Source organism: Amblyomma mixtum, chromosome 5, assembly GCF_055824585.1.
Source record: "Amblyomma mixtum isolate Tamu chromosome 5, ASM5582458v1, whole genome shotgun sequence".
Lineage (NCBI taxonomy): Eukaryota > Metazoa > Arthropoda > Arachnida > Ixodida > Ixodidae > Amblyomma > Amblyomma mixtum.
In genome coordinates, this window is record NC_143016.1 from 9,182,145 (window position 1) to 9,208,992 (window position 26,848).

Consider the following 26,848-nt stretch of genomic DNA (forward strand, 5'->3'; position numbering starts at 1 on the left):
TACAAAAGTCACAATCCACCCTTGTTAATACAAATGGACACTTTATACAGAACATAGCTGGGCCCTTTCACATGGGACCAAACCAGGAAGAGCGCATGCTAGTGGCCATCTTCTCATAGAATGAGGGCAAGGCAGCAAATGCTGGTGTTGACTGGCTGGCTGTCAGTGATGGAGCAACTGCCGCAAGGTCAGGCCCAGATGAACTCTGAGAGGAAAGAAACAACAAGTCATGTCACAATGTCACCAAGTAGCCATGTTTAGTGTGGTAAGACAGTATGCAAAGAAGTTATACCACGTTACTACATCGTAACTACAGTATCAAAATTGATCTAAGACGAGTTTCCCTTCAACATACTATAAGCAATTTGTGGCTTTCAAAATGAGAAGTTCCACTGAGATCTCCTTTTAATAGCTGATCTAACTTTTAAAGTATGTTTAAGTACTGCAGTATTTTACAGCACATTCCAGTGCAGCACTAGAATAGGGGTTAGGTTTTTCGGTTTCTAATTTTTGAAAATTTGGCTGACTTTTTTCGGTGTTTATTTCAGCATGCAGATTTAGTTGTTTTTTTTCCCCCAGCAAATATTATTTGTTACGGACAAATTATCGTTTTGTTGGCAATAAAATGTGGTACTCTTGTGGAACTGCAAGTCACCTAGAATTTCTCTTGACCTTTCTGTCAGCCCAATCATTAGATTCACCAGTAATTAGCACAAAAATGACTGCACTTAGAGCTGTGCTTTTGGGAAGAAATGTCATTGCCGTGAAAAAAGGAACGAATGGAATGTCATAGACAAATATGCAAGTGGAAGTTGCCTTCATGGCGGTGGAAGGCGGCGGCTGCATAATCAGCCCAAACACAACAGCTAACAACGCACTGAGCTAATGGCATCTGGTTGTTGACTGCTTTATGACCCTCTACACAGCAGCCTGCCAATCTGACTTCTGGAGCCCATCAGTTTGCAGAGGTGCCCTATAAAGTAGCAGAGTAATACCTCAAAACACACAACTGTGCTACTTAGGCTGTTAATTTCCTCCTTTACTGCCTGAGTATAGCTGCCTTTGATGTCCAACTAGTTGTGGCATGTATGTTTAAGTATACTGGCCTTATTTTTAGATTAAAACCGAATTTTGAGAATTGGATTCGGCGTACGTTTATCTTTTTTTTTTTAACTTAAAACCAAAAAGGCCTTCACAATAACATTTTTGCAGGTGGTTCTGGAGGTCTTAAGAGAGAGAGTTACAGCATTTACTAGATTTACTAACCTTAATTCTGCCTCTAAGGCGGGCCTGTCAGCAGCAGCTGCTTGAGCAAAAAAACCCAATGTAACACTGAAACTTTTCAATTTGTAGCCTGAAGCCAGTAGATTAGCCAGTAAATTCTAGAGGAGAGACACATCTGCAGAGGACCGAGTTGTGCCCAGCTCGTAGGTTGGTGAATAAAGCAAAAAGCATACTGTGCTTTGAGGAGAGCACTTCTAGGCTTACAGCGATATTTTTCAAGAGAACTGGACTTATTAATGCGATAAGATTAGAGTTGTAGTCACACCAAAATCCTGCCGATGTCCAGTGTCGTGAAATTCACTGACTGGTTGAGAGAGGTCACATGACCTTGTGATGTTGTCACAACCTGCACTGATAGGCTGACATGATTGGTCGAGAGGTCGTGTGGCCTTTTGATGTCATCACAACCTGCCCTAGTGGGCTACTCAGATTGGTCTAGAGAGGTCACTAGACCTTACAACATCATCACAACCTGGCCATTACGTTGTGAGCGACCTGATCACTGTGGTGGGGTGGCAATTATATTAATGATTGGCCAAGAGATTTCATGTGACCTTGTGACATCATCACAACCTGCCCACTAGACTGTGAGCAGCCTAGTTTCTAGGCAGCAACCTAGATAAAAAAATCAAAGTAAAAAATCAGAAAAAAAAGTGACATTTGCACATGCCGGCATTGTCGTAACATAGCGGATACCAGCTACTGCAGCTAGCAGTCCGAATATGGCAGTCGATGGACCAACGACTGCAAACAAACTGACACAAGCACACACAAAGCTTGCAACAGAAGTTTCAACAAATGTCAAATTTAATGCTGTCACATCCCACCCTTAAGATGGCTTAAGAGTCTCCAAAGTTTTTTGGCCACAGCTTGCTACACCTCTGCTAGCGATACAAAGATGTCCTCTTTTTTTAAAACAAAGGCCAGCGTCCGACCCATTATGCCAACACTAACAGAAAGGATGTGCCCAGAGCATGGCCAATGCATTGTTGATCCTACCTTGGGGGGTGGAGCAGGGGGCGCCAGGTTAGTGATAGCACCAGAGCCACTGCTACTGCCGGTCTGGCCGGAGTGGGGGCTCTCATCGAGGAACCGCGAGAGGGTGGGAAGCAGGGGGAAGCGGGGGCCCCCTGTGGCCAGAACAGGCAGCACCACGGGTGAGCTGGGGGGTGCCCTGCTTCCAGAGGGTGCCGGACCCGACACCAGGCACCGGCCTGCTCCGTCACCAAGGCACAGGCCCAGCAGGAGCTGTGCACGTATCCACGAAAGATGCATGCATAAGGCAATCGCACTGGCAGTGTTTTCCATGACCAACCAACCCTCCACTAACAAATGTTATAACTAACAACCACCTCAGTGCAGCCATATGGCTACAAAAAAAAAAGATGAGACGCTTTCTCAAATGCCTGTATCTGAAGAAAAATACGTGCCGGTCTGATACTTTAATTCTGTTCTTAAGTCCCTGACCATGATGGATTTTTCTTGAACTGCAAAGACTGAAAGGCTTAACCCTCTTCTTCATAGCTGTACGAATGTACTCATGCGGCTGTTAAATATAATGTAATTACTATTTGAAAACCACTCCATATTCAGAAATAGAATGATTTTATGAAAGGAAAGCAGAGAGCTTGGCCCATAGCAGACAGCTCGAGCCTGCTACTCTGTAGTGGGAGTGAGAAAAGGAGAGAGGGAAGAAAAGGCCATAATGGATGTCAGTGAAGATTCCCTGTAAATGTACTGTACAATGGGCACACTAGTGTTGTCTATTCTGTGCTGAAGTACCAGTAGCTGTCACTTCCCTTTTGAAAACAGTTTTATTAGAAAGCTCAAGTCTGCTATATTTCCTGGTTTCTAACCAGCACTCGGATATCACCTGCTTTTGCACTTAATAGCTTTTCCGCATTTAAGACCTAATAGTATCACAAAAAAAAAGGGGACCACATATTATTGACAAAGCCAAGAAAGGCCTTTATTTGCAACAATATGGAGTTCTATGCAGCCATGCAGTTTACATTTGCCCGTATTTCCTCGTTGTAGCTTGGTCATCTGAACGACATGAGATGCTATTAGTTCAACCTCATTATAACGAATATGGATATTACAAATTATTGGCTACATCAAACTGTTACTAAATATCTTTAAAAGACACATGAATTTCTTGCTTTTTTATATTGAATGCGATTTGCTATAAAACGGATATATAGCAAACTGCCGAGCGCCAAGCTGTGCCGCACGAATGACAGGCGACAGGCTTTCCCTCAATATACAGGTGACTAGTGATGGTGCGGCATGCGTTCGTGCTACGGTCCACGCATTTGCCAACAGTGCCACCGAAGATATAGCAGCGAAAACAGGTGGTATCCAGGTGGTCGGCACTCGTTTGTGCCTCTCGCATCGGTCGGTAGCGCCTCGGAACTAGCGACATGGTTGGTTGTACCTTTCCAGCAGCCAGCCTCTTCTCACGTCAACAGTCACAGACCAGGGGTGGTGAAAACGGCGATAGCTTTCATCCTGTGTCCAATTTTTTTACGACACAGCTGTTCTGTGAGGAAGCCACCCTACAAGCAACGCCGAAAGTTGGGCAAGTTGGATAACGTACATGATGCAACAATAGCGCAAGAGGAACATGAGGGACAGAAGGGAAACGACGCAGACAAGTGCTAACTCGCAACTGGGGTTTATTGCTGAAACAGGCGATTTATAGAAGTCACTTCAAAAACACAAAAACATAGACAGACACGCAGCCCCTCCTCAGAAACCCAAGTCAGAGGAAAAAACGGAATTGAAGCATCAGGCGCCACTCATCGCTGTGGAAGAATCAGTTAAAAAATCCGTCATCAAAAAGGATTTCAATGCAATGCTGAGGCTAAGAAATTGATTTGACAGTCTGCCATGGTAACAGAGGGCTCGCTGATACACAGATTCTGGCATTTCCTAATATGATATGCCTCCATTATCTCATGTACTTAATCTCACATAATTTTGCCACGGGACAGCCAAAAATTGTCAAGAATGGTACCGCGACGTCCTGCATTAAGGCAGCAATCACAAAATCTTGCATTCACTCCTTCCAAAAGAGCGTCTCTGCACAGGTGAACAGGCTCAAGGAATCGGGGTTTCCCATGCATGTCATTTTGATGACTTGCAGCAAACTGGTGCCATGGATTAAAAGGGGGACACAAATCCCAAGATGCTGGACGGGAGCGCCAGAAGGTCGGCGTGGTGCCCTACGTGCATAGAATGGCACATGGGCTAAAGAAGGCAGGGAGCCGCTATGGCGTCCAGGTGGTTTTTTCCAGGACAAATAAGTTGAGCAGTTTATGCTCTCAAATGGGGAACAGGCAAGAAGGTGTTGGCGATAAGCGAAAGAGGCGTGGGTGCACCGTTAGGCACCGCGCCCGGTTTGTACCCTGCAGCTTGGGTGTAGTGTACAAACTACCGTTGTCTTGCGGAGCTGCCTATGTAGGGCAAACGGGGTGATGCCTCAACGTTAGGCTGGGTGAACACCGTAATCCCCTAAAAGGTCATTATGGGAATCTTTCTGAGCATTGCTGAGAATGCAGCAAAAAGGAAGAGCAAAAGGGGAAAAATTTCGCACCGTTTTTTCTAGTACCGTCATACTTTTCACACATCGCAATCAGCGCGTACGTGAAATAATGAAGGCATATCATATTAGGAAATGCCATAATCTGTGTATCAGCCAGCCCTCTGTTACAATGGCAGAATGTAAAATCGATTTCTTAGCCTCAGCATTGCATTGACATCCTTTTCGATAACGGATTTTTTAACTGATTCTTCCACAGCGATGAGTGGCGCCTGATGCTTCAATTCCGTTTTTTCCTCTGACTTGGGCTTCCAAGGAGGGGCTGCAAGTTTATGTTTTTTGTGTTTTTAAAGTGACTTCTATAAATTGCGTGTTTTAGCAATAAACCCCAGTTGCGAGTCAGCGCTTGTCTGCATTGTTTCTTTCCGTCCCTCATGTCCCTTGTGCGCTATTGTTACATCATGAGCCACCCTATAGCTGGTGTTTGACCTGCCACCACCACCTGCTGAGGTGCTGACCGGAGAAGCCAGCCTAACTGGTGTTTGCCGCTCGGTTCCTTTGCGGCCTCCGCGATCACTGCGAGCAGCTCCCAGTTGTCGTTCTTTGGCTGGCTAATCTTGTTTCTCCAGTGCTAAGTTTTTGGAGAACATTACGAATTTTGGAATTGTGGAACTAGTTTACGACTCTTTACCCGTTCGCTGTAACGAAGTTTCATTGTATAAAATTTACTTGGCATTCACTGCTACTTACATGCCACTGGTTGGCATGCCTGCATGTTGTTTCAAAGCATTCAAGACAATGATGATCCCCTCACCGATGTTTGTTGGGCAGCCAGGCTGGCTTGACGGTCCAAGTGTGGCATCAGTACGTCCAAGTCAAATGGGTCCACGTGGGCCTCCACAGCTGCCCGAGCGTTGCTCAGTGCATCAGCCTGGAGTGTGCACGGAGAGTTACAAGAGGGTTCAAGGAAGCGCATTAGCGGCAAAAACACGATTGGCGAGAAAGGGCAAGGCCTATCCTAGGCTGCACCAGGCTGTATACTTTCCTTGTACCAAGCATGGTCCCTGTAGTAGCATCTCTGTTGAAGGCAAGAGCAAAGAGCAGGGGCATTTAAGCATGGGTGAGGGCACAATACTGCAGGTAGGCAAATGCGTTACAAAGCACTCAGGAAGCAAAGAAAATGAAAGCAGGAGTGAATTACAACACGATATACTTATGCCCCCTCAGCTATTGCTTCACTGCACAGCAACAGTGCCAGAAGGAATGTTCACCAAGCCTTGCTGCTCACTTAAGGAGCTGATTCCACTGATTTACAATTAGGGTGAAGATTCATTTTTCTCAACTAAAATGCGACCCGAGAACAGCAAAAAAATCTCAAATACATTTTGCTTTACAGCATATTCGGTCACTTTAGGCTGCGCAAGTGTGACAAAATACAGAACCTCAAGCAACAAAGCCTATGTTTACATCCCATATTGTTCAGAATAAATTGTTGCTCTTTTGAAACTTGCAAACAATAAACACTAAATACTGGGGGGTGGCCAGTCAAATATACTAGGCTTCAAGAGCACATTTAGGTTAGCAATTCTCGCTGTCATGTGAGCAGGAACTTTTTGTTTATCTAGCATACAGTACATTATGGGAGTTTGATTAAAATTCCTGCATATAACTACATGGCCCCCATAGAAGGCACGGCACTACCTTTCCCAGGTACATCACAGAGAGCACCTGTTTTTGCATGTTCTGTAGCAGTGAATCCCATACTGCATGCGTCAATGCGCCACGGCACCACACACCTGGAAAAGCAGGGCGAGGACCTGCAGATCCATGAGCAGCTGCAGAGCCCAGGTCTGGCAGAGGGCGGGTGGCAGCTGCTGGGATGCCAAGGCCTGGCACGAGTGCCGATAAGCTGGTTCCAGACCAGCCACTAAGAGCTGGCTGGCTTCACCCTGGATGGCCCTAAGGACAAACGACCAAGGGCAAATTGGAGAAACTCAGCATGGTGGCTGAGTGACTATGGCACTCCGATGCGGGAGCCCAAGACTACAGGTTCAGCAGCCTGTAGCCTTGGAGGCGAAGTAAAAAGCACCTCAACCACCAAGATTGTGATGCTCGCTAATGAATCTGTGATGAGCAGAGTTAATCCACATGCTTTTACTATAGCTTGCTCATCAAAAGAGACCAACTGGATTTTCCAAAAACACAGACGGATGGCTGGTTCCAACTGGTTTCTAATTGGTCCCAGTCATGTTTTTGCAAGTTGCAATCCGTCATTTTTGATTGGACTCCCTCAAAGGCCTTAGCACACCTTCCAGGTTTGTAGAAAAACAAGCCAAATGGGCTATCCGATTGATCCCTCACTGGTTCAAAAGTATAGTGGTTACAATATCAACAAAACTCATGGGAAGTTAACAGTCACAGAAGGTACCCTTTGTCAGAAACTGCTCCGCAGTCACTTACCGCTGAACCTACAATTATTTGTAACTGAAATATTCTACGTGTAAGTGCTGATATCTGTTGCAACTTCAAGACCTCATGAAAACAGCAGCAACACACTCGCGCACCCAAAACTGTGTACAGTGTGCAGTTTCTCAGTATGCGATAAGCTCCAGTTGATTCCACTAAAGAAAGAAATATGTCCTGATTTACCATACACAACTATACAATTACAACCAGCAACAAGGTGGCCCTTTCTACAGGGATGGTGGTTGCCGGCTGCTATGACCAAGGGAAACAGGTGGCTGAAGAAATTCTGTGGCTTTGTTGTAACGTGTAAATAAAGTTACACTGTGCTTCTGTGACCCCCCACACAAAGCAGCCATTGAACAGATGCTCTTCAATGTGTACTGGAGCAGGCTACCTTGCAAATAAGGCTGGTACACTACTACAGGTTACACTGAGAATTAGTGATTCTACATTTTAGAGCCACAATTAATTAATAAGAAGAATTAAGCTCAAACATGACAGCGGGGAATACAGCACAGTGCAGTTTTTAGACAAGGATGCAATAAAGAACCAACAAGCCCAACCAGCCACGACCGCATGCTTAAAGGTGCACTGAAGAGGAATCTGAACTCGTATTTTTGCCGCGGGAACTCAATCTACACGTTCTGAGCATTCTTAGAAACTTCGATTTATTGACCTGAGTGGCCGACTTCCCTAATTAAATCGAATTAACGGCCGGCTCCCGCCCATTTTTTTTTAATTCTGCCTCGTACGGTGGGCGGAGTCGACCAACGCGCGGAGTGCCTTTCACCCAGTCCCGTGGTGGCTTGCCGCTCTGCCACAGGCGGAGTAATACGTAGTAATCCGCAGAAGCAAATAGACCACGCGTATTTTAATTTCCGCGGGCTTATTTTACGGCTATATTATCTGCGAATGAAACTATTTATTCACGGAAACCTAAAAAACAACATAAAGCGAAAGCAAAGCCTCCACGGAGCTGGCTGAAAGGCACTCCACGTGTTGGTCGACTCCGCCCACCGTACGAGGGAGAATTCAAAAATAAAGGCGGGAGCCGGACGTTAATTCGATTTAATTAGGGAAGTCGGCCACTCAGGTCAATAAATCGAAGTTTCTAAGAATGCTCAGAACGTGTAGATTGAGTTCCCGCGGCAAAAAGACGAGTTCAGATTCCTTTTCAGTGCACCTTTAACTAGTCTCATTAGAGACAACAAAAGGATACAAATGAAACTACGCAGCTAACTGAGGCTGCGTTCTTCACTACATTAACAGCAGACACTCACTTGGGCATACAGTGGCCGAACAGCCTGTTCACCTGCTTGCACACAGCAAAGAGCAGTTCCTGCAGCGGGACTGTCACCTGCGCATTCAAGAAGCCGGGCACTCGCTGGCATAGAGTTTCTTACTATTACCTAGAGGGAAAGCTGGCGGCCCGTCTATGGGAGTTTGCATGGCGACCCCTCGAGACCACTTCAGCCACCATGGGCGCTCAAAGCATCATGGGGCTAGAGTTACTGTATAGAGCATATACAGGAACTCTACATGGGTCGGTGAGCTACTTGTTGCGGAACTGCAACTTTTGGCCAAAAAATAATAGAAAAATAAAGCTGTTTGATAACTACAAACGTCCTAACATTCAATATCTTGTCTAATGATTGCAACAAATGAGCAGAAAAGAATTTAAGTGCAAAGTTTGCCCAAAATAAGAGGTGACTAGCTTTCCTACTGGCCAAGTGATGAACACTACAAAAACAAATATTTTGTAATTAACAGGCGCACTCTTAAAAGTAAATATGTTTAAAAAAAAATGTTGTTGCTTAGATACTTTAAGAGGTTTTTTAATGGCATTTCGGAAGAGTAGAACCTTTTATTGGCGTCGTGTGTCATCGCGTTTTCACTACTATGACTTTTGCACACTGCGTTCGCGCGAAAGTCATCTGCGCATACACGAACAGCATTTTTGGAATGAAACATCTTAGTAATGACACTCCGTGTTCCTGAAAAACTACGACTGTCTCGCAACAAGTAGCTCACCGCCCCATGATGCTTTGAGCGTCCATGGTGGCTGAAGAGCAGCGCCGCCAGCTTTCCCTCTAGGTAATAGTAAGAAACTCTATGCTCGCTGGGGCATGCATTATGGTTTATTCAAGGTGCTTCTTGTGCAATAAAAAAGTGAGTGTATGCACACCACAGGGCACCACAAGCTTCTTCCTTCCGAAGTAATGCTGCCAGCCATCTTCTTAAACCACTGGTGAGAGCCGACACTTGTAGTGATGCTGGCACTACCATTAACAATGTGTGCTACACATGCATAACTTTTATTCAGTATTTATAAGCTGCCAACAATATCAGGAAAAGCTGGAGGAAAACAAAAACATGTGGGCCATACTCCTTCATTACAAAATGCCTTCAAAAAGCAGATGGCTACAAGCTGTATTAGTCAAACACCGACAAAGATTGAAACCAAAAAATACATCAAGATCAGAAACACAACACAACAAACTTGTCCATGCAAAATAAACTGCTTCTCAACCACCAATTATTTTTTACATTTATAAAAGTGTATTCATAGTTTAGGTGTACCTGGAAATTCACAATATTTTTCCTTCTATAGGATGACATTTTGGCTTATTTTGCGTTGTCTAGAATTAACTAATTTTCAACATTTTGCTTTGCTTGGGATCAGCCATTACTGGCATCATATCAGCCTATTTATCTGACAGATGACCATGAAACTGACCACAAACTGCTGGCTTTTTTGCGCTGACATAGCATTTATACCCTCGTTCTGTTTCCGATAGCGCTCTCATGATATTCATTGGAACATACATTACTAAGTGGATTGCAGTCTCTGCTTCAGTTGGGAGTGAGACCTCAGAGCCACATAAATCATATCCAGTTAAGAACGCCCATGAAATGGATTTGCTGAAACATACCTGGAACAGGCAGCTGCCACCCAAATCAAATGGTCTTTTACAGCTGCAGTGTAAATGGCACTGCCAATGAATCTGCATACTGCAACTGAAAACTCTCACGTTCCCCTGCTATCTAATGATAACGGTACCCATGTGAGCTGAGTAGTGGGCACTCTCCAGAATGTGCCCTGTACAACGCTTGGACAACGCTGTACAACTGCTTTCACGGAGCGCGATTTCTTTCACTTATTCAGTTTTACAATTTTCTTCCATCTTCCTCGATGTGGCAACAAAATGTCATAACTTCGATGCTTTTAAGAATAGATAAAAAATAGAAACAACCCACAAAAAAACTTGTACTAGACAGATAAGGTTGGACGCTCTGTAGGTGCCGGGCGAAGTTGCAGACGACCGAAAAACCCAAGCGTTGTTCAGATAGGTGGGCCTGGTCACTCTCAAAGGAAGGGGGTAGGGTGGGGTGGAAAGGGAGCATGGTACAGCTATTCCTGTTGCTTTTTACCTTACAAAAGAGAGAGGGATGTCTGGAGGCTTTATTGTCATTTCTTTTTTGACATAAGCTAACACAACACAGTTGGGTGCAACAGGCAAACAGTTCAGGAGAGGGTTCTTCATGGCCCTCACTCCTTTCTTTCGTTACTTTATAGTTTATCTTACGTGATATGACATCTGCCTAGGCAATCCTTGGACAAATGGAGAGAAAAAAAACTGCCACCACGGAAGTACAATTTAGATCTTACAGTGAAGGCAAGAAAGTACTGCTGCTTACCTGCAGTGGGACTCGCAAGGTAGATTGGACCTGCTGGCCACCTTCCGACTCCTCTTGCACATCCACTTCACCCCAACACTGCAGAGGCACAAATGCAATGACCAAAAAAGTGATAAGAAACAAGCAGGACATCAATGCACAACCAGGCCTGCCATGTCGTCTGCAGGAACAGATGCCAGAATGTGACCTTTCTTTGGGTGTAGAAAAGTTCATTAACTTATCTAGTAACAGAGCACGGCACACCATTGCTACAACGAGACCAAGTGAAGAAGAGACCAAGTCTTCTTCAGAATATATTTACAATGAGCTAGCAAACGCTTTCTTCATTCCCTTCAGGAAAAGGCAGTGACCAATGACGGCACAGTACTTCGGTGGTGCACTGCACTATGAAGTTAATTTGCACTCTGAAGAGAATAAAAAGCGCTTGATGCTAAACAGAAATGGTCATGCAGAAAACAGTGCAAGCAGACAAGAAATGTGAAGCAGTTCTAGCTCACCAACACTGCAGCCAGAAAATGGTCCAGTGTATCAAGCTGTTCACCCAGACATGAGACCTCTTGCTTCACCACCAAAGCAAAACATGCCCTGCAGATACAACAGATGCCCTGTCATCAGCACAGTTGGCAGACACAATGTAGCCATCAGTTCGGACTGCACAGGTGGGTCATGGTAGCAGACAGTGTTTACATACTGGCACTGAACTTGCGCTTTATCCACTAAACGCTCACTTCATACACCATACATCACACCACCCCTTTAATAATGCCACATGATTTCTGATCCATGGCGAACAACAAAGGACAGAGCTGAATCTGGACTCACAGAGCACAAAGGAACAGCCATTAGCTTCCAGACAAATTATGTTCAATGGCTAAAAATCAAGAATCTCACAGCAAACTTCTGAAGTAACACACTTTTGCACTTTATCTCAGTGAAGTACCGTGCTAAAATACTTGGTAAATTTCTCACTAAAGGTTGGTCTAAAGCATGCAGTGCTCTTTATCTCAGGCATTGCCATGCAACACACACATATAGCTCTTTTAAACACGTACGAATGACGTGTGAAGCTTGAATGACCGCGTGTGCTGCTCTGGGAATCAGCAGGTTTCAGGTTCAGAACTGGATGGGTGCAGCTATCATCCACACTTTTTTCTACAGCTACATAAAAAGCAGGTCGAAACTTCATCAAAATATTTGCGATTCTCAAAGCCACCTTACCTCCCCTGAAAATCTTAGCACACCTTTTAAAATTGGGAGAAGACTACTAAAAAGATTTTACATATTAAATTGTTTACAGTGACCAATTTTTGAGCCAACCTTCTGAAGCAGAATGATAGTCTACAAAGTTGCACATTCTCTGTGGCACGTATTTTTGTTCTTCAACCATCTTTCTTTCCACTTTCCATCTAGATTAAGATTTAAGAAATTTTAAAAAAATCTGAACATGCAGCAGATAACATTCGCCATTTTTGCAAGACATAGCAGCCTAATACTAAATACCTGATGAGCAGTTATAATGGAACAAACTTGAAATTTGAAAAGCAAGACTATTGCTTCGTAACACTAAATTTATGGTAAATGCCCCAATTAATGAAACATCCTGTCTGTGGCATTGCACACATGCATGGACAATGTGAAAGTGATTGGCCAGCTGTTACACAAGCCATGTATGCCCCCTAACAAAGCTTAATTACAAAGCTCCAGTTTTGCTCGAATCTTCACAATGAACATGTGAAACGTCAACCAATTTCATACATTTCTGTAACCTAAACCTTTTTCCTCTTTAGTCTCATGTTTCGACGCCTTATCAGGCATGCACACTGGCTCAGGCACTTACTTGTATGCAGAGTCTCGAAGCGCACGCAACGATGCCTGCTGCTTGTGCCAAGGGTCCTGCGAGAAGGAAATGGCCACTTTTAACAGCTGCATCCACTACTGAAATTCAAGAGGTATATGTGAAAAAGCAATAACAAGTTGACAGAGAATTGAACCTCACTGTAGTGAAATTTCATCTGTCAGAACTCAGTCTGTATCGAATGTCTTTACTTAATCAACCTTCTGTTTTATTGAACCCATTTCCTTTTTTTTTTGTTATTAAGCAAAGTATTTTTTCATTTCAGTTTTGAGCCTTGGGCCAAGAAGAAAAAGAAGAACAATTGATACAAACTGCATCGTTTATGCACATCGTACCCTTCCATACTGCAGCCATAATGGTATCAAGAACCTGAAAGTGCCCATCTCCCATTACTACAACTTAATTTTGATCAACTCATTTTTACAGAACCTCGCTTTAACTTCCTGGGTTTCAAATGCTGCTTATCGCACGTCTCCTTGGACTTACTAGTAAAGCCTCGTTGATACGTCTAAAAAGAAATGCACCAGAAAACATATTTTTCACGAAAACGTATGGCCCAAACCACCTCATTTTGAAAAAGGTAACTTGTGAATGAAGAACAAGGGCATTTATTGACAATTTCACTTCGTAAAAATAACAGCACTGCTTTAGCAAAAGCTCTGAACAGCTCCATTTCTAGTTTTCTCCAAATTCTGTCCACATTTGTGTTGTGTTAAGCACGGAAAGTACTTCGTAACACAATTAGTCCGTCGACAGCAATGGCCAAGGTAACTAAAATCACTTTCTTGTTTTTCTTTTTTCAAAATGCTTTGCCCCCTTGCACCAATGCATTGTAGGAAAGCCGCCACAACGAACCCAGACCCGGCACATATGAAAGTGCATCGTTGCAGTTCTCAATGCTTCGCCCTTAGGCACCGTCAAGAACCACTGTGTTCCTCCTCTTCATGTCGCAACCCCACAAGAATGGCCTGCTCCTAATAATGCACAGGCTTTTTAAACATTTTTATCGGTGCTTTTCTCCTTTGCACCTATACACTGCAGAGAAGCCACCATGGCAGCTGACTGCCGTGGCATTTCTGCTCTTCAGGTTGCGTGCCCCCACACTCGGCACTCATGTATGTTTGCACATGTCCTGTTGGTTGCTAAAATTATTACATGATGAATAATATAATACGTATAAATATATTACACGACCAGAATTTCTTGAAATTTTCAGTGTAGTTGCCTGGAAACATATTAACCGGGAGGAAAATAGAGCAACTCTATAACACATTTTTAATGCCTGGAATTTTGAGCATATGAACCGAGAAATTGTACGAACCACGAATGAATCAATGAGGTTTTACAGTGTTGCTTTGTTAACTAGTTGTATTGCAACCTGCACGTAAATCTAGCCTACTGAACCCCTCGCTCAGCTGCAAGGCTAGAATTGGCACTAGTCCCAGCCACAGGCATCCAGTGAAATCATGTGATCTCGGCCTTGGCGATCGGTGAAGTGTAGTAGTACTAAATGAAATGGCAGTTAAGCATTTACACACCGTGATGATATACATGGCACTGTCTGATAATGCTACACACCATCATCAGATTATAACAGCTTCGCTCTGTCTAGACTACTTGTGCCAATGGACTACAAATTGGCAGCTGGTGCACTTGAACATGCAATTACTGCTGAAGTTTTAACCGGAATTTAATTTATGAAGGCTTCATAACATGGTAATTTATGGTTTGGTTTTATCGGGTTTAGCGGACCAAAGCGAGTCGGGATATGAGGGACACCAGAGCGGAGGGCTCCGTGTACATTCGACCGTCTAGTGTTCTTTAAAGTGCACTGACATTGCACCGTACACAGGCCTACGGCATTTTGCCTCCATTAAAATGCAACCGCCACGGCCGTATCAAACCCGTGCCTTTTGAGTAAGCAGCCAAGCACCATAACTACTGAGCCACTGCAGTGGCTTACGTGGTAATTAATCTACTAAGTGGAACCTACAGGATGTTTTTGAACTATTGCCACAAACGTTCTTACCAAAGTTGGCAATTTAATGAAGGTTTTGGCTGGGTGTATGACTTCGTTTAATGTGCTTTGAAGTTCACGTGGTTAGGGTGAATACCACAACATTACTACCTGATTACCGGAAATTACTTCAACCACCTTGCCAGTGGATGCCCAGGAACACAGACGTGTTAGGACAAGAAATGAGTACTGCTTCCTGGCAGAGGCAAAGCATAAGGGCCACAGCAAATGGCTCCACAACTTGCCTGGCTGCCTTTCTTGGGAGGAAAGCACTGACGCAACTCTGGGCACAGCTCTGCAAATCCCTGGCACACCTGACCCAGTAACGCTAGCCTGGAATTTAAGCAGCAAAAAACACACAAACGATGTCTGTATTTGTTGCATTTCAAATGTGAGCGACACCATTTAATAAATGTGCAACGTGGTGAAGCCAACTCAATAAGATGTAAAATGCATATTTCTGACGTTCATTATTCTGAACCACTCTGCCAGTAGAGAACATTTTAATCATTGAGCTCACTTTCAGTGTTGATGACCTTCAATTTCACAATATAATCTTGACCCCTAAAATAAGGAATATAAAGTTGATTAGTTAAGTTTAGTCAATTAATAACCTAATTATTCAACTCTATCACATATATAATGTCCGCATTGCTGTACAATTAACTTACGGAGACTGCACTGCTGTATCTCTAACAGTTTTTGAAATAAAAATCTGTGAAAAGTAAAAAAAAATTTCCCTGCATAAGTAGCGCAACAACAAATTTCCTAGCTTATTGCTTTTGACTTTTTATAACATATTAACATATACATTTACATTTATTACATTTATAAAATATTAATGCAACTCACTCATTTCAAAAAGCAACTGTTGGACAAAAATTTATTTTCCTATCTGTTGCAGTTATTGCAAGTATCAGAATTCTTTTTCAATATTTGGTGTGAAAAGCTAACTTGAATTTTTTGTCGTTTTTTCCCTCAAATTTTCCTGGCTGAAACATACTAGTCTGGCATGAGATCAATTTGACTGAATGCACTGAACAAGCAAAGATACTGTTTCAGAAGTAGGCAATTTTATTATGAAAGCATTATAATAATGCAAATTCAAGCCCACCTTTCTTTCTAAAGCATGAAAGCTATAAAACGATCAGGGCTACTTGGACTCAATGCGTGCCCGAATTCAGTGCTTTTCATACTTTTCTGAAAGACTGCTGTCAAAAGATCAAAAACTTTAGCATAATGGGTGCTTAAATCTTCATCAAGTTTGGTATGTGCCAGATTGTGACAACATAAAACAGCTATGCCTTTTGCAGCCACACAGGTGACATAACTGTGCACCGCGAATCAAACAGAAACCAGACAAAAACAAAGTCTGACAGTCTGGTAGAGAGCTTTTTTGTGCATGCTGATGTAGACAGTAAAGCTCTGGTTCTCCTGTTACATACAAGTTCTGCTGTACAAACAAGCATATTTCAAAAGATGCAGCCAGAGAATTTCGCTTTGCAGACAGGTTATAGTGGCCTGATCAGGTGTTGCACCATATACATGCACCATATACATACACATTGTCAGTTGTAGCAGTTATTGTACCATACCGCACATGTAAAACACACACACTGCACATGGGTTACACACACATATACTGCACACATTCCTGCATGGCAGCAGGCACTCAGCATTGCTCACCAGTCTGTATCATTCTGATTGGCCAGTTCCTTGTTAATAAAGGCATGCCATCTGGAAGAACAAAGTACCAACAAATTAGAAGCAAGACTTGTAGCATCTTCATGGAACAATTTAAAATGGCACTCTATATAAGCCATTGTACTGAAGTGACAAAATGGAAATCAACAGACATTTGCCGACAAGACACAAGCTACACAGACACATTTTTCCCTCAGCTTTCACATTTCTTTGCATCAGCCTCACTAATCAACAATGTGAATAAATACGTGTCAGTCATAACCGCACACACTTGAAACTTCTCTCATCAAACTTTTGGAAAGATACAAAGAAGGCTGATATAGCCCAGAGTTTCCCCTGACTGGACAGTGGTACTTGGAGAGATCAAAATAAGCTGCACTTGCAAAACCTGTTTACTTAGTCGGAATGGTAGGAGCAGAACAACCAGACAACAGATTAAAAAACAAACGTAACAGACGAGACACTGCTCTAACAAACAAGCAGGCCTAACAGATTTAGCAAATCTGCAATTCTACAAGGATCAGCAAGTGAAGTCATCACTATGTCTTCCTGCTTGCTGTGCCCCACTGCACAGGATATGATGCAAACCACAAGGTAGCTGGCCTTTTAATTTGGGCAATGTGGGCAGTGGATGAAGAGCGAGCAGACATGCTCACTGACCGGCTGAGCATGGCTCCAGTGGCGCGCTCTAGGTCCTCCTCCACGGAGCCCCACGGTTTCAACTCTTCCAAAAGGCGCTCCAGCTCCTGGCCCAGAGACTTGCACAGCCTGCACACACACGCCACACGGTACAGCGCAAGTTCATCAGGAAATCTGACAGCACTTGAGACAGGTTCTGAATGTTGGTAAAGAATTCTTTTCTTCTTTTTCAAATGTATGCACAAGAATAAAAGCAAAGAGTCACAGGCGCGAAAAAAGATTACTGTGGCATAATGCAACTGGTAGCATGCCCAAAGAATGATTACCATACTGGCAGGTACCAGTACAGCATGCTCGGTTGCTGGTACTGCAGTAAGTAGACATGAAAGAACACTGCCTGCAACCTGCTTATACTTCTGCCACTGCTGCATCTGTCCTCTTCCTCTTAAAAAAACAAAACAAAAAGAGGTGTGCAATGATTTGCTAAATTACATCGACCAGCACACTGCAAAGTTCAGGGGTACTGGCTCAGCAGATTTTGTTTAGCTGCAACAATTCAGAGGCATGAAGTGACCATTCTGCCAGGCACAGCCTGTAAAGGAATAATGGGAAAGAGAGATTATGATGCAATGTTCAAAGCAAGTTTTCAGCTTTAGTTTTTGGAACACAAAGTTGTAAGGAGGATGAAGATGATGATAGCTAAAAGTATTTTATGCTGAAAATATCACGTACCAGTGGTATTGACCTGATATCAAAATACCAGGTCAATACCACTCTTTGTAACCTGATGTCTCGCTGGCTTTCCACCAGGCCAGCCCCAAGCATCAGAGGAAAAATATACAGGAGTTAGAACCTGCTCTTCGCATGAATACAAGCAGTAGACCAGGGGCCGTACTATGGAAGTCCACTGAGTAGGAATATCCACATTGATTCATGCCAAATGGTTGCAGCGAGAAATGTGGCTGTGGTGGACAATAGATGGCCCACCTTTCCTGTTGTGCCACCTCAGCTGCAATGGCACTCACCATTGCATGAATGACTGCACAGCAAAAGTGAATACCAGAAAAATGTTTGCTGCATTAGCAGGAACTACTTATGGTCTACATTAAAGTGTTTGAAAGCAGGAACAGGCAACTGTGTATAATTTAAAGGTGGTGGAAGCTTCTGTGCAACTAGCTAGTTCCAAGACACCAGCGGGAGTGCTTGCCTTTTTCGGAGCAAGAGAATGCGCTCAGAATATGACCCCAGACAACAACAAAAAATGGACGTGCCTTTGAAGATAGAGAAATGTGTAATATAGCAGACTACTAGTGTGGGCCCACTCTAGGATCCCAAAGGAGGTGAGAACAATGATCGCTCTTGACACCCTACACTTCACTGCCGAACTAGTGCGCAGATGATCCGACCGACTGCCACAGCTTTCCAGCTTTGCTGTGCTGACTTAACATTCCTATACTAACACTTCAATCAAAATCAAACTACTAAGGTCAGCAGCACATTATAAGCAAGCATGGGGTGCAATGTAGCCTGGAGGTGGTTATGAAGCTGCACATGGGCTATGAGGAGCACTGATTCATTCGGACCAGCTGAGGTTGTTTAAAATGCGCTGAAATCGCACAGAAAACAGGCGTTTTTCAAATGCAGCTGCATGGCCGAGATTCGATCCTGTGACCTTGGGATCAGCAGCTCAACATCACAGCCACCGAGCCACAACCGCTGCAGGTGGGCAGAGCCTGGAGAATTGGTGCATAGTGTTGTGAAGTGCAAACTCTCCCATTGTGTTCTGTTGCAGAAGCGAAAGCAAAACAGACCATTAGGTGTGTTCTGAAGTATGTATATGAGCATAGTGACACCAAGAAACTGTTCTGAGTAAAAGTCAACATCACAGGAGAGCCCAGCGGCAAGAATGGTGTCTTGCTGGGAGCAAGGTTCTGCCTACATGCAAATGGCTGAGCTGCTTAAAGCTACTGGGAGCTGATGCCGATGCCTCGGCAGCCGAACCCTTTCTTTAATAGAACCTCGTATCCTAGGATGTGAGAGAGATGCCAAGGAAAGACTGCACACATTTTCACTGTGAGGTTCTTATTGATTACCGCAATGTCCTCATTGATTATGTTTGGCTGTGGCTCACAGTTGCAAATGATCCAGCTGTGCTGCCTTCTTGAAAGATTAAGTCATCGAAACGAGCCTCACTGAAGAAAATCACCATCCCTATCTTGCAAGCAGCCCATGCTTTGCCACAGGGTTTTCCCTTCCTGTGTATCCTCACTCCATGCCCTTGACTTACTTGAGAAAAATTGATGGGCGGAGGAAATGCGACGGCATTTTTGTTTCACTCGATCTATTCCAATTTCAATTCTATTCTTATTCCACGTCCATTCATAATCACTTTTTTAATTCATTTTTGCCGAGCCAATCTTAGTCTGGTATCTCCCACCTCTTCCATAAAAGCGGACAGAGGGAGGGGGAAATCCCTTCCCCCTGCCTAGTGGAGGCTTCACACAGATGCCGATGCCACCAACGCCAGACAGTTTTCGCCTTTATGGCATTCCTAACGCTATCGCAAGTTTTTCCTTCCGAATGTGTGTGATGAATGACAGCTGGTCAAGTAGCTTTCGACACTTACACCTGGACCTGAGGTGCCAGACCCCGTGTCTGCAAGGCCAGTGTTTCTTGGCAGGAACGTTGTGTGCTCAGAAGTTCCTGCGGTGGTGTCCTCCAGGTGAATTCTTCACATGGCTGCTCAAGTACCGAGCCCCTGCATAGAAACAGAGAACTGAATTTAGGGTGATGTGAAAAATTAATGTTCCAAAATGAATGGTTAGCAATAAAAAAAGCTGCAAGAACGAAGAAACAAAAAATAGTGTTCGATGTGAGGATGCTAGGTACCAATGGAATCAGGTGCACTGAGAATGCAAAAATGATAAACAGCACCATTCCTCAGATAGTCAAAGCGGTTAACAGTGTTAGGAGGCCACTCAAAGAGGTTAACAGTGTTAGAAGATCACTCGCTAAACCAGAACCTTTCTTGAGCAACACACCACTCCACACTGTTCAGAACTCAGGTTTGTACTATCAGACCTCTGCCGAAACAACCAGCAAAGCACCATGTCTGGGGCACAATGATGCCACGTAATGCATATCATCAGAATTCAAAGACTGATTTCTACTTCTTTCCAAGCCACTTTTTGAAGTCAAAATCGCCAAGTGAAACTACAAAAGAGGCTCAGGCCTTCCGTTACGATTTCTTTAGATATTAGTTTAAACCCTCATTATTTTTTTCACCTCATCAACTAGCTACTCTGTTTTGTAATAGAGAATGCCAGAAATGTGCCAGCATTTCTCACTGCCCCTGCATCAGAAGAAGTCAGTAGTGCTGTTAATGTATGCAGCACTACGCCTACAATAGCACCCTTCTGTTTTCAGCCAAGTGTAAGTCTTTCTAGGACATCAGAGTTGTGAAAAGTGTAAAGCAACCATCCTACATCTCTGGTACATTTGTGAATAATGCAGACACAACAGAATGCAGATGATATCTGAAAACTGGGCATTCAGCCAAGTTACTCACCTGGAGGCATCCTTCATGGAACCCAGAGCATGAAGGCAAGAGTCCATGGCAGCATTAAGCTGCAGTCTCATCAGCTCCTGTGGAGAATGCCCACCATGTATGAGGAATTCCCAAAGGTCCCAGCAGGCAGGTTTACAAAGTGTCAATGGTTGGCTGTTAAAATTAACAAGTAGTCAACTTAAAGCAGACTGAGGTCATGCCAACAGGTGGCCTTATTAACAAAATTTACAGTGTCCAACTTATTATGTGTCCTCTGTGGTCATTTTACAGGACATGCATAAGGCGTTGAGAATGCTCACGACTATTCTCCAATAAAAAAACTTCCAAATATTCCAATGTTTTCAAATTGCGAGCAAATATTCCAAAGAACCTTCAAGTTGGACTGAAAGGTCATTATGAAATACCTGTTCCTTTTTGTCACTTGCTGTTCCAGAAGTAAATGGGGCTATAGATGCTCCCCCCATGTAATATACTGCCACAAACCATAAACAGCTTTAGATATTCCTCAATTAACAGTAAATATTCCTTTCTTCGAAATCTACTTACTGTGAACTAACATGCATCACTGTGAGGTGACATATGTGGCAAGAATTTTTCAGACAACTCTCTTTCTGGCCATCAAGTTATAAAAATGAACTTTTTACAGCAAGAGCTACAAGGGTATAGCAATATAGAGGGGCCTCCCATGAGAAGCTTTAGCATGGACAGTCACTGACATGCCCTGCCTGGTATGATATCATGCAGAGCTGCTACTGCCTGCCACAGGTGCATGCACTGCAGTAGGACATATACAGAAAATTGCACAGTGTGTGCCTGCAGAGCAGTTTCGCAGCTGTTATAGTATGAATGAGCACCAATATGGATCAGCAGCATTTGTCATTTGTACTCAGCTCCAGCTGAATTTAAACACAAGCTAAGAAATGGCAAGTTTTTATGAAACCCTGAGCACAGTGCCGAAAGAACATATCATTTAGGCTGCACCAGAATATAATGCGTGATTCACCATCTGCTGTATTTATGTGTCACATTTGTGACGAACATTGTTAACTCAAGTCAGCAGTTGCTGTGCAGCGATAGTATTGTGGCCATGTCTTGCACCAGGTCAAGCTGCACTCAGCCTTGTGCCATGCCAAAGAACTGATGTTTCTGCCCACACCAGCAAATGCAATTAATATAGACTAATCGTACGAAAACCAATACACTCTTACCGTGGCATTTCTTCAGCAATGAGCCGCACCAGTGACTTTGTTGTGTGGCACTTATACTTTGAAAGGCAGCATTAAGCATGAAACAGCACTTCAGGCATTGTGTGAGGAAGCAAGAGCTACAAGCCTCACCCACGAGTTTACATGCCGTATCACTTCACACAAAATTAGTAAATTAGCACCTTTCTTCACGGTACTCATAACATCTTAATTTTACATGTCGCTTATTTTTACAGGCCTGTGCAATGGCAAAACAAGCCCACCCACTCCACTAGCCACAAGTTGCAAGATGGTTAAGATGCTAAGAAGAGTTTCACAATACATCAGCACCAATCAAAGCTAGGAATATGACCTGTGCATTTGCTGTAATGTGCTGGAGAGACAAATGATAAAAGGCTGGATTTGTGAGTGCAAGCTTTAATTCATCAAAAGTGAGGCAACCTACTGTCATTGGTGGTAAAAACTTTGATACTTACTGTAATGCGATTGCCCAAATGGACACGGAAGAAGTGGTCCCACGATGAAAGTTGTTCTCCCAGGACTAATGTTCCCAGTTCTGTTTCCTCCTAAAAGGAGAATAAAAGAAGCATTTGAAGCATTGTGAACTGCATTTCACACTAACCGGCCAGAATATTAAGAACAACAGCAGCAAGTGAACAGTACTAACTAAGCAAACAATGTGTAGTTAACTAAACACACCATAAATATGATCAAGGCACCTAACAGCATTGAATATCAAAGGCCATTGGTACCATTTTTATATGTTGTATATTTACTCTTCAAAGAGTATGGACATGAAATACTGACACAGAATGTCAAAGCAAAGTTGAGATAGCTATGTGGGTATAGGTATTTGTCTGCACAGTTAACAACTTCCCCAGAGTATCAGCCTGATATGTCGTGCTCCTGGGTTTGACTCACGGACTAGAATGAATTTTTGTTCAACTACAAACTTTCTTTGAAAAATATACAGCTTTCCTTTGTAGCTGCTTAGCTCACTTTGGTAGCTGTTCGTAATTACTCCCTTATTTCAACGAGAAGCATTAATGTCAGAGACTGACCTCCTCTTAGTACCTTATCTCTGGCACTCATTAGTCTCAATAGTGCACCCCAAGACGTTATGATAAACTTGGTGCCCCTCCATGGTTGAAACTGAAACATCATTACAAATGGTGATATACATACTTAATAATTTCCCACAAGGCGGAATAAATGGTGCCCCACACCATGATTACACTGGTCTTATGCTTAGAAAATAAGCGAGAGAAAAATGAAACTAAAATATCTCATGCTAGCACTTGTTCAAGGTTAATATAAGTTTTTACAAATAAATTCTGCTAATGCCGTTTAAATACTGGATTCACATAATGAAGTGAAGCACCTTGGGCAGGCGTTCCCTGAGATCGGCACCCATTCGAGCCAGTGCATGCAATGAATGGAGCTCAGCCAGGCGAGACACAACTCTCTCCACACTCTTATCCTGCACACTGTAAAAGAAAAAACAAAAAATGTTCACTTGTTCAGTAAAAATAAAAACACAGCACTACAGGAAAGAACACGTGGGCAAAAATGCTAGGCCCCAGAACGATTTTTCAGCAAAAGCTAATGGGGATGACAGTACCACCATCAGCAAATTTTTATAGGAAAACCACACAGCCCCCATTTACTTGACAATATAACCTCTCCAATCCTGCCCCCTCCCAAACTGTCGTCCATTAACCGCCTCTGCCTCTGGACATCGACATTTATTGGATGCCCTCCATGCCTCACAGACCATGGCACAGCCTTTGCATATAAATACCACTCATTACTGAGTTGCTCCTTAGTTTTGACCAAGCTTTCAAAAAACATGTGCTGTTTAAATGACTCTCAAGAACTAAACGATTGGTAGATGTGCATCACCCAACACTACTCAAATATATAAAGGGAAGCCACGTATAAAAATATCATGATACTATACCATGTGTGGGTATACCGTGAACCTTGTTAATAAATTGGAACTGAGCTGAATTCAAACATTTCTAGCCCTAAGAATACATTGTGCACATGCATCACCACCAGTGGTTATCTCCAGGTCAGATTCAACTACAAGCACTTTTTATTCCTTGAGTGTATGGAGGGACATTGACATTTAACCAGCTGGAAAACATGCTTTGCAGGACCCCTTATATGCAAGCATAATTTTCAAACTAGTTGCTCACTGCAGCTAGATATATAATGGTGAAAGGCTGCGTTCTGTCCTAGGCAGGGTTGTTGTTTCAGCTGAGAAGTAAAGCTACTTCTTTTATCATGCTCTGCCTCCTCCTTTCATACCACTGTCTTTCTGATTATGTCCATCTCAGTATCTGCTGTAACACTGGTTGGAGACTTAGACTCAATGACACATGTCTGCCATGCATACCGAGAACACATCACTAACACAGGGAAAGAAGGTCTCAATAGTGCTATCCACCCGTAAAATGTCTCATTCTTACTTGTTTACAAACTGGCGGCATTCTTTTTGAAGAATTCCCAGCTGTGGTGGGTCAAGATTGACTTTCACTTGAAACTCTGCACAGACAAAACACATAATACACTGGATTTACAACCTAAAAAATGTCACTCAGTTGTCGCATGCCTAAATGAAACCGCTAACATTTGCCTATGGTTTGGCTGCGCAAGCACTTTTTCTCTAGGTTCAGAGCAGTGGAAGTGCTAAGAAAGCCATGAAAAATGCATTACATAAGACATTCTCACCTCGTACAGGCGCAGGAGCATAGCGGAATGACGGGCTCTCTGAGAAGCTCACCAGATCTAGCGGAGACAGAATCGAGTAAAATCATCAGGCATGCTCATTCAGTTCCTACAGTTCCTGGCCACATCTGTCAAGTGTGTAAAATGCCAAACTAATCATATATTTTTTTTTTCTCTGCGACACTACTGATGTCTATGTGTCATAAAACCCAACACAACTACTGATTCCTTAAGTACCTACTAACCTTACTAGGACAAAAGTGCTCAACTTTTTGGTACTGAAAGGTCCTTAGTCATAAGGTCTGAAGGGAAACCAGTACAAGAAACAAAAAATGAAAGATGCAAGCTAGGAACTATGAACATGGCATAGAGACAAACGCTGAACTTCGAAGGTTATCACATAAAACAGTGTTCCTCAACACATGATTGCAGTTTTTCTCCAGCTTCTTAAAGGCACAGCATAAAAATATATCATAATCTTGAAACAGCGCAACACAACAAGGACAAGAGCGAGAAGTGACACAAAGACAGTGACACTTCTCGCTCCTGTCCTCGTTGTGTTGCGCTGTTGCAAAATTATGAAGCAGTACCAATTTGCCGAAACTTCAGTTCTTCTAAGAATATATTGCAGTGCGAACTGCACTCTCAGTGTGATGTGGTAATGTCGTAAATGACAAGCAGCCAACTGACATCCAGTGGCCCAAAAAACAACTGCCCTCATGCACTTGTTGCATCTTGTATGTGGCTAGTATGTTTTGCTATCAGGCATTTAAATTATGCCTTTAAGAACTTGCATATGCTTTGAAAAATGCCTAACGGTTTGCTTCAGTATTGATCTTTTAACAAACTGGATCACAGGAAGCTTATATTTTGTGCCACCATAAATCACAAGTGCATGAGCCTCTCACATGACGTTTTCTGGACACCTCTTCTTGCCTCAGCCAATAGAGTCATCTTTCACTGTGCTAAAGTGCAATACAGAGGCCACAGAAAGAAACACAAGTTCAGCACTGTACATGACAGAAGATCAATTTTTATGAGGAGCATTGCTACAATGCATTCAGGCAACATTGTACAATGATAACCGGTCCCTGCTTCAAAACAATTGTGCGATTACTGTGCAGACTTCTCATTTAAGCTGTTGAAACATGTTGCTTGGTTATTCCGCAAAATGAGAAAAGGAGGCCTTACTACAAGTGTTGCCTTTGGTGACCTCAGATATGCGCGACTCCAGAGCACTTGGCCGAGAAGTTAGGAAGGCAGCTTGCACAAGCTGAAGGGTGGACACCAGCAGGTTGGCGAGACCGCACAGCTGCTCTCTGGTGGAAACATTGTCTGATCCCAGGAGTTGATCCACCAGGCCCTGAAGGCATTTGCAAAGCCCCAGATGGGCTTTCTTGCACAGTGCACACAACAATGCCATGCTATCTTATTCACCATTCAACCTGTTCTCGCAAAATGGACGAATAAAGGGCTGCTTTCTTTAACACTACCCATATGCTAAAAAAGAAATAAAGGCTAGAAGGCTGCAACTATTGCTCCACAAGAGATTAAAAAATTTTGAAATTCTGGCAAACCAGCAGGACACAATCACACACAAAAATAATAATAAATTGCTCGCTCCACCATTTACACAGCTGCACATCAGAACAACATGTAGTTAAGCTTCCTTGCAAGCTACCAGAGACAAACAGGGATGCAGTTTTTTGAGACTGCAAACTATTCTACAGGATTACTGCATGTAAAATAATTTCACTTTCTGCATATCGCTAAGGTGCTGAGGTGTTTTTAAACTAAATTTGTGCAAGAAATGGATGCAAGACCAGTTTACCTGCAGTACACACACCCAACAGGAAAGCAAGAAAAAAGGCACCATAATACCTGAATTTCCAAAAGATGATTTCGAAACAAAGGGGGAAGTTGCTTGACTTTTTCTTCTTTCCACCTCATAAACAGCTAATATAAGTTACTGCAAAAGCAAATAAATTATACCTTTACAGCTGCAACAGCTGACTGCGAAGTTTTTATATGATAACTATGACATATGTATGTCACAGTAGCAGCAGAACCAGAAGGACTGCTGCAAATGGCCTTCATATGTTGCTTCCCGAATGGGCTGGTCAAAACCAACGTA

General features: G+C 43.2%; 1 protein-coding gene across 2 annotated transcripts in view; it reads right to left on the reverse strand.

Moving 5' to 3' along the window:
- Positions 1-26,848, reverse strand: part of Cog1 (conserved oligomeric Golgi complex subunit 1) — a 41,588-nt gene continuing 14,740 nt past the window's right edge. The window contains exons 8-26 of one of the 2 annotated variants that reach the window (XM_089543308.1): positions 25,906-26,077; positions 24,718-24,774; positions 24,456-24,531; positions 23,363-23,468; positions 22,458-22,547; positions 20,777-20,853; positions 19,835-19,966; positions 17,230-17,337; positions 16,552-16,602; positions 15,111-15,198; positions 12,831-12,886; positions 11,491-11,578; positions 10,994-11,071; positions 8,575-8,651; positions 6,625-6,787; positions 5,873-5,906; positions 5,643-5,758; positions 2,284-2,532; positions 1-205 (exon numbers count right to left, since the gene is read on the reverse strand). In XM_089543308.1, the coding sequence (XP_089399434.1) occupies positions 68-205; positions 2,284-2,532; positions 5,643-5,758; positions 5,873-5,906; positions 6,625-6,787; positions 8,575-8,651; positions 10,994-11,071; positions 11,491-11,578; positions 12,831-12,886; positions 15,111-15,198; positions 16,552-16,602; positions 17,230-17,337; positions 19,835-19,966; positions 20,777-20,853; positions 22,458-22,547; positions 23,363-23,468; positions 24,456-24,531; positions 24,718-24,774; positions 25,906-26,077 (1,956 nt within the window). In that variant the 3' untranslated portion in view covers positions 1-67. Of the gene's footprint in view, positions 206-2,283; positions 2,533-5,642; positions 5,760-5,872; positions 5,907-6,624; positions 6,788-8,574; positions 8,652-10,993; positions 11,072-11,490; positions 11,579-12,830; positions 12,887-15,110; positions 15,199-16,551; positions 16,603-17,229; positions 17,338-19,834; positions 19,967-20,776; positions 20,854-22,457; positions 22,548-23,362; positions 23,469-24,455; positions 24,532-24,717; positions 24,775-25,905; positions 26,078-26,848 lie in introns of both variants that reach the window. The other variant, XM_089543309.1, reaches the window with a different exon arrangement.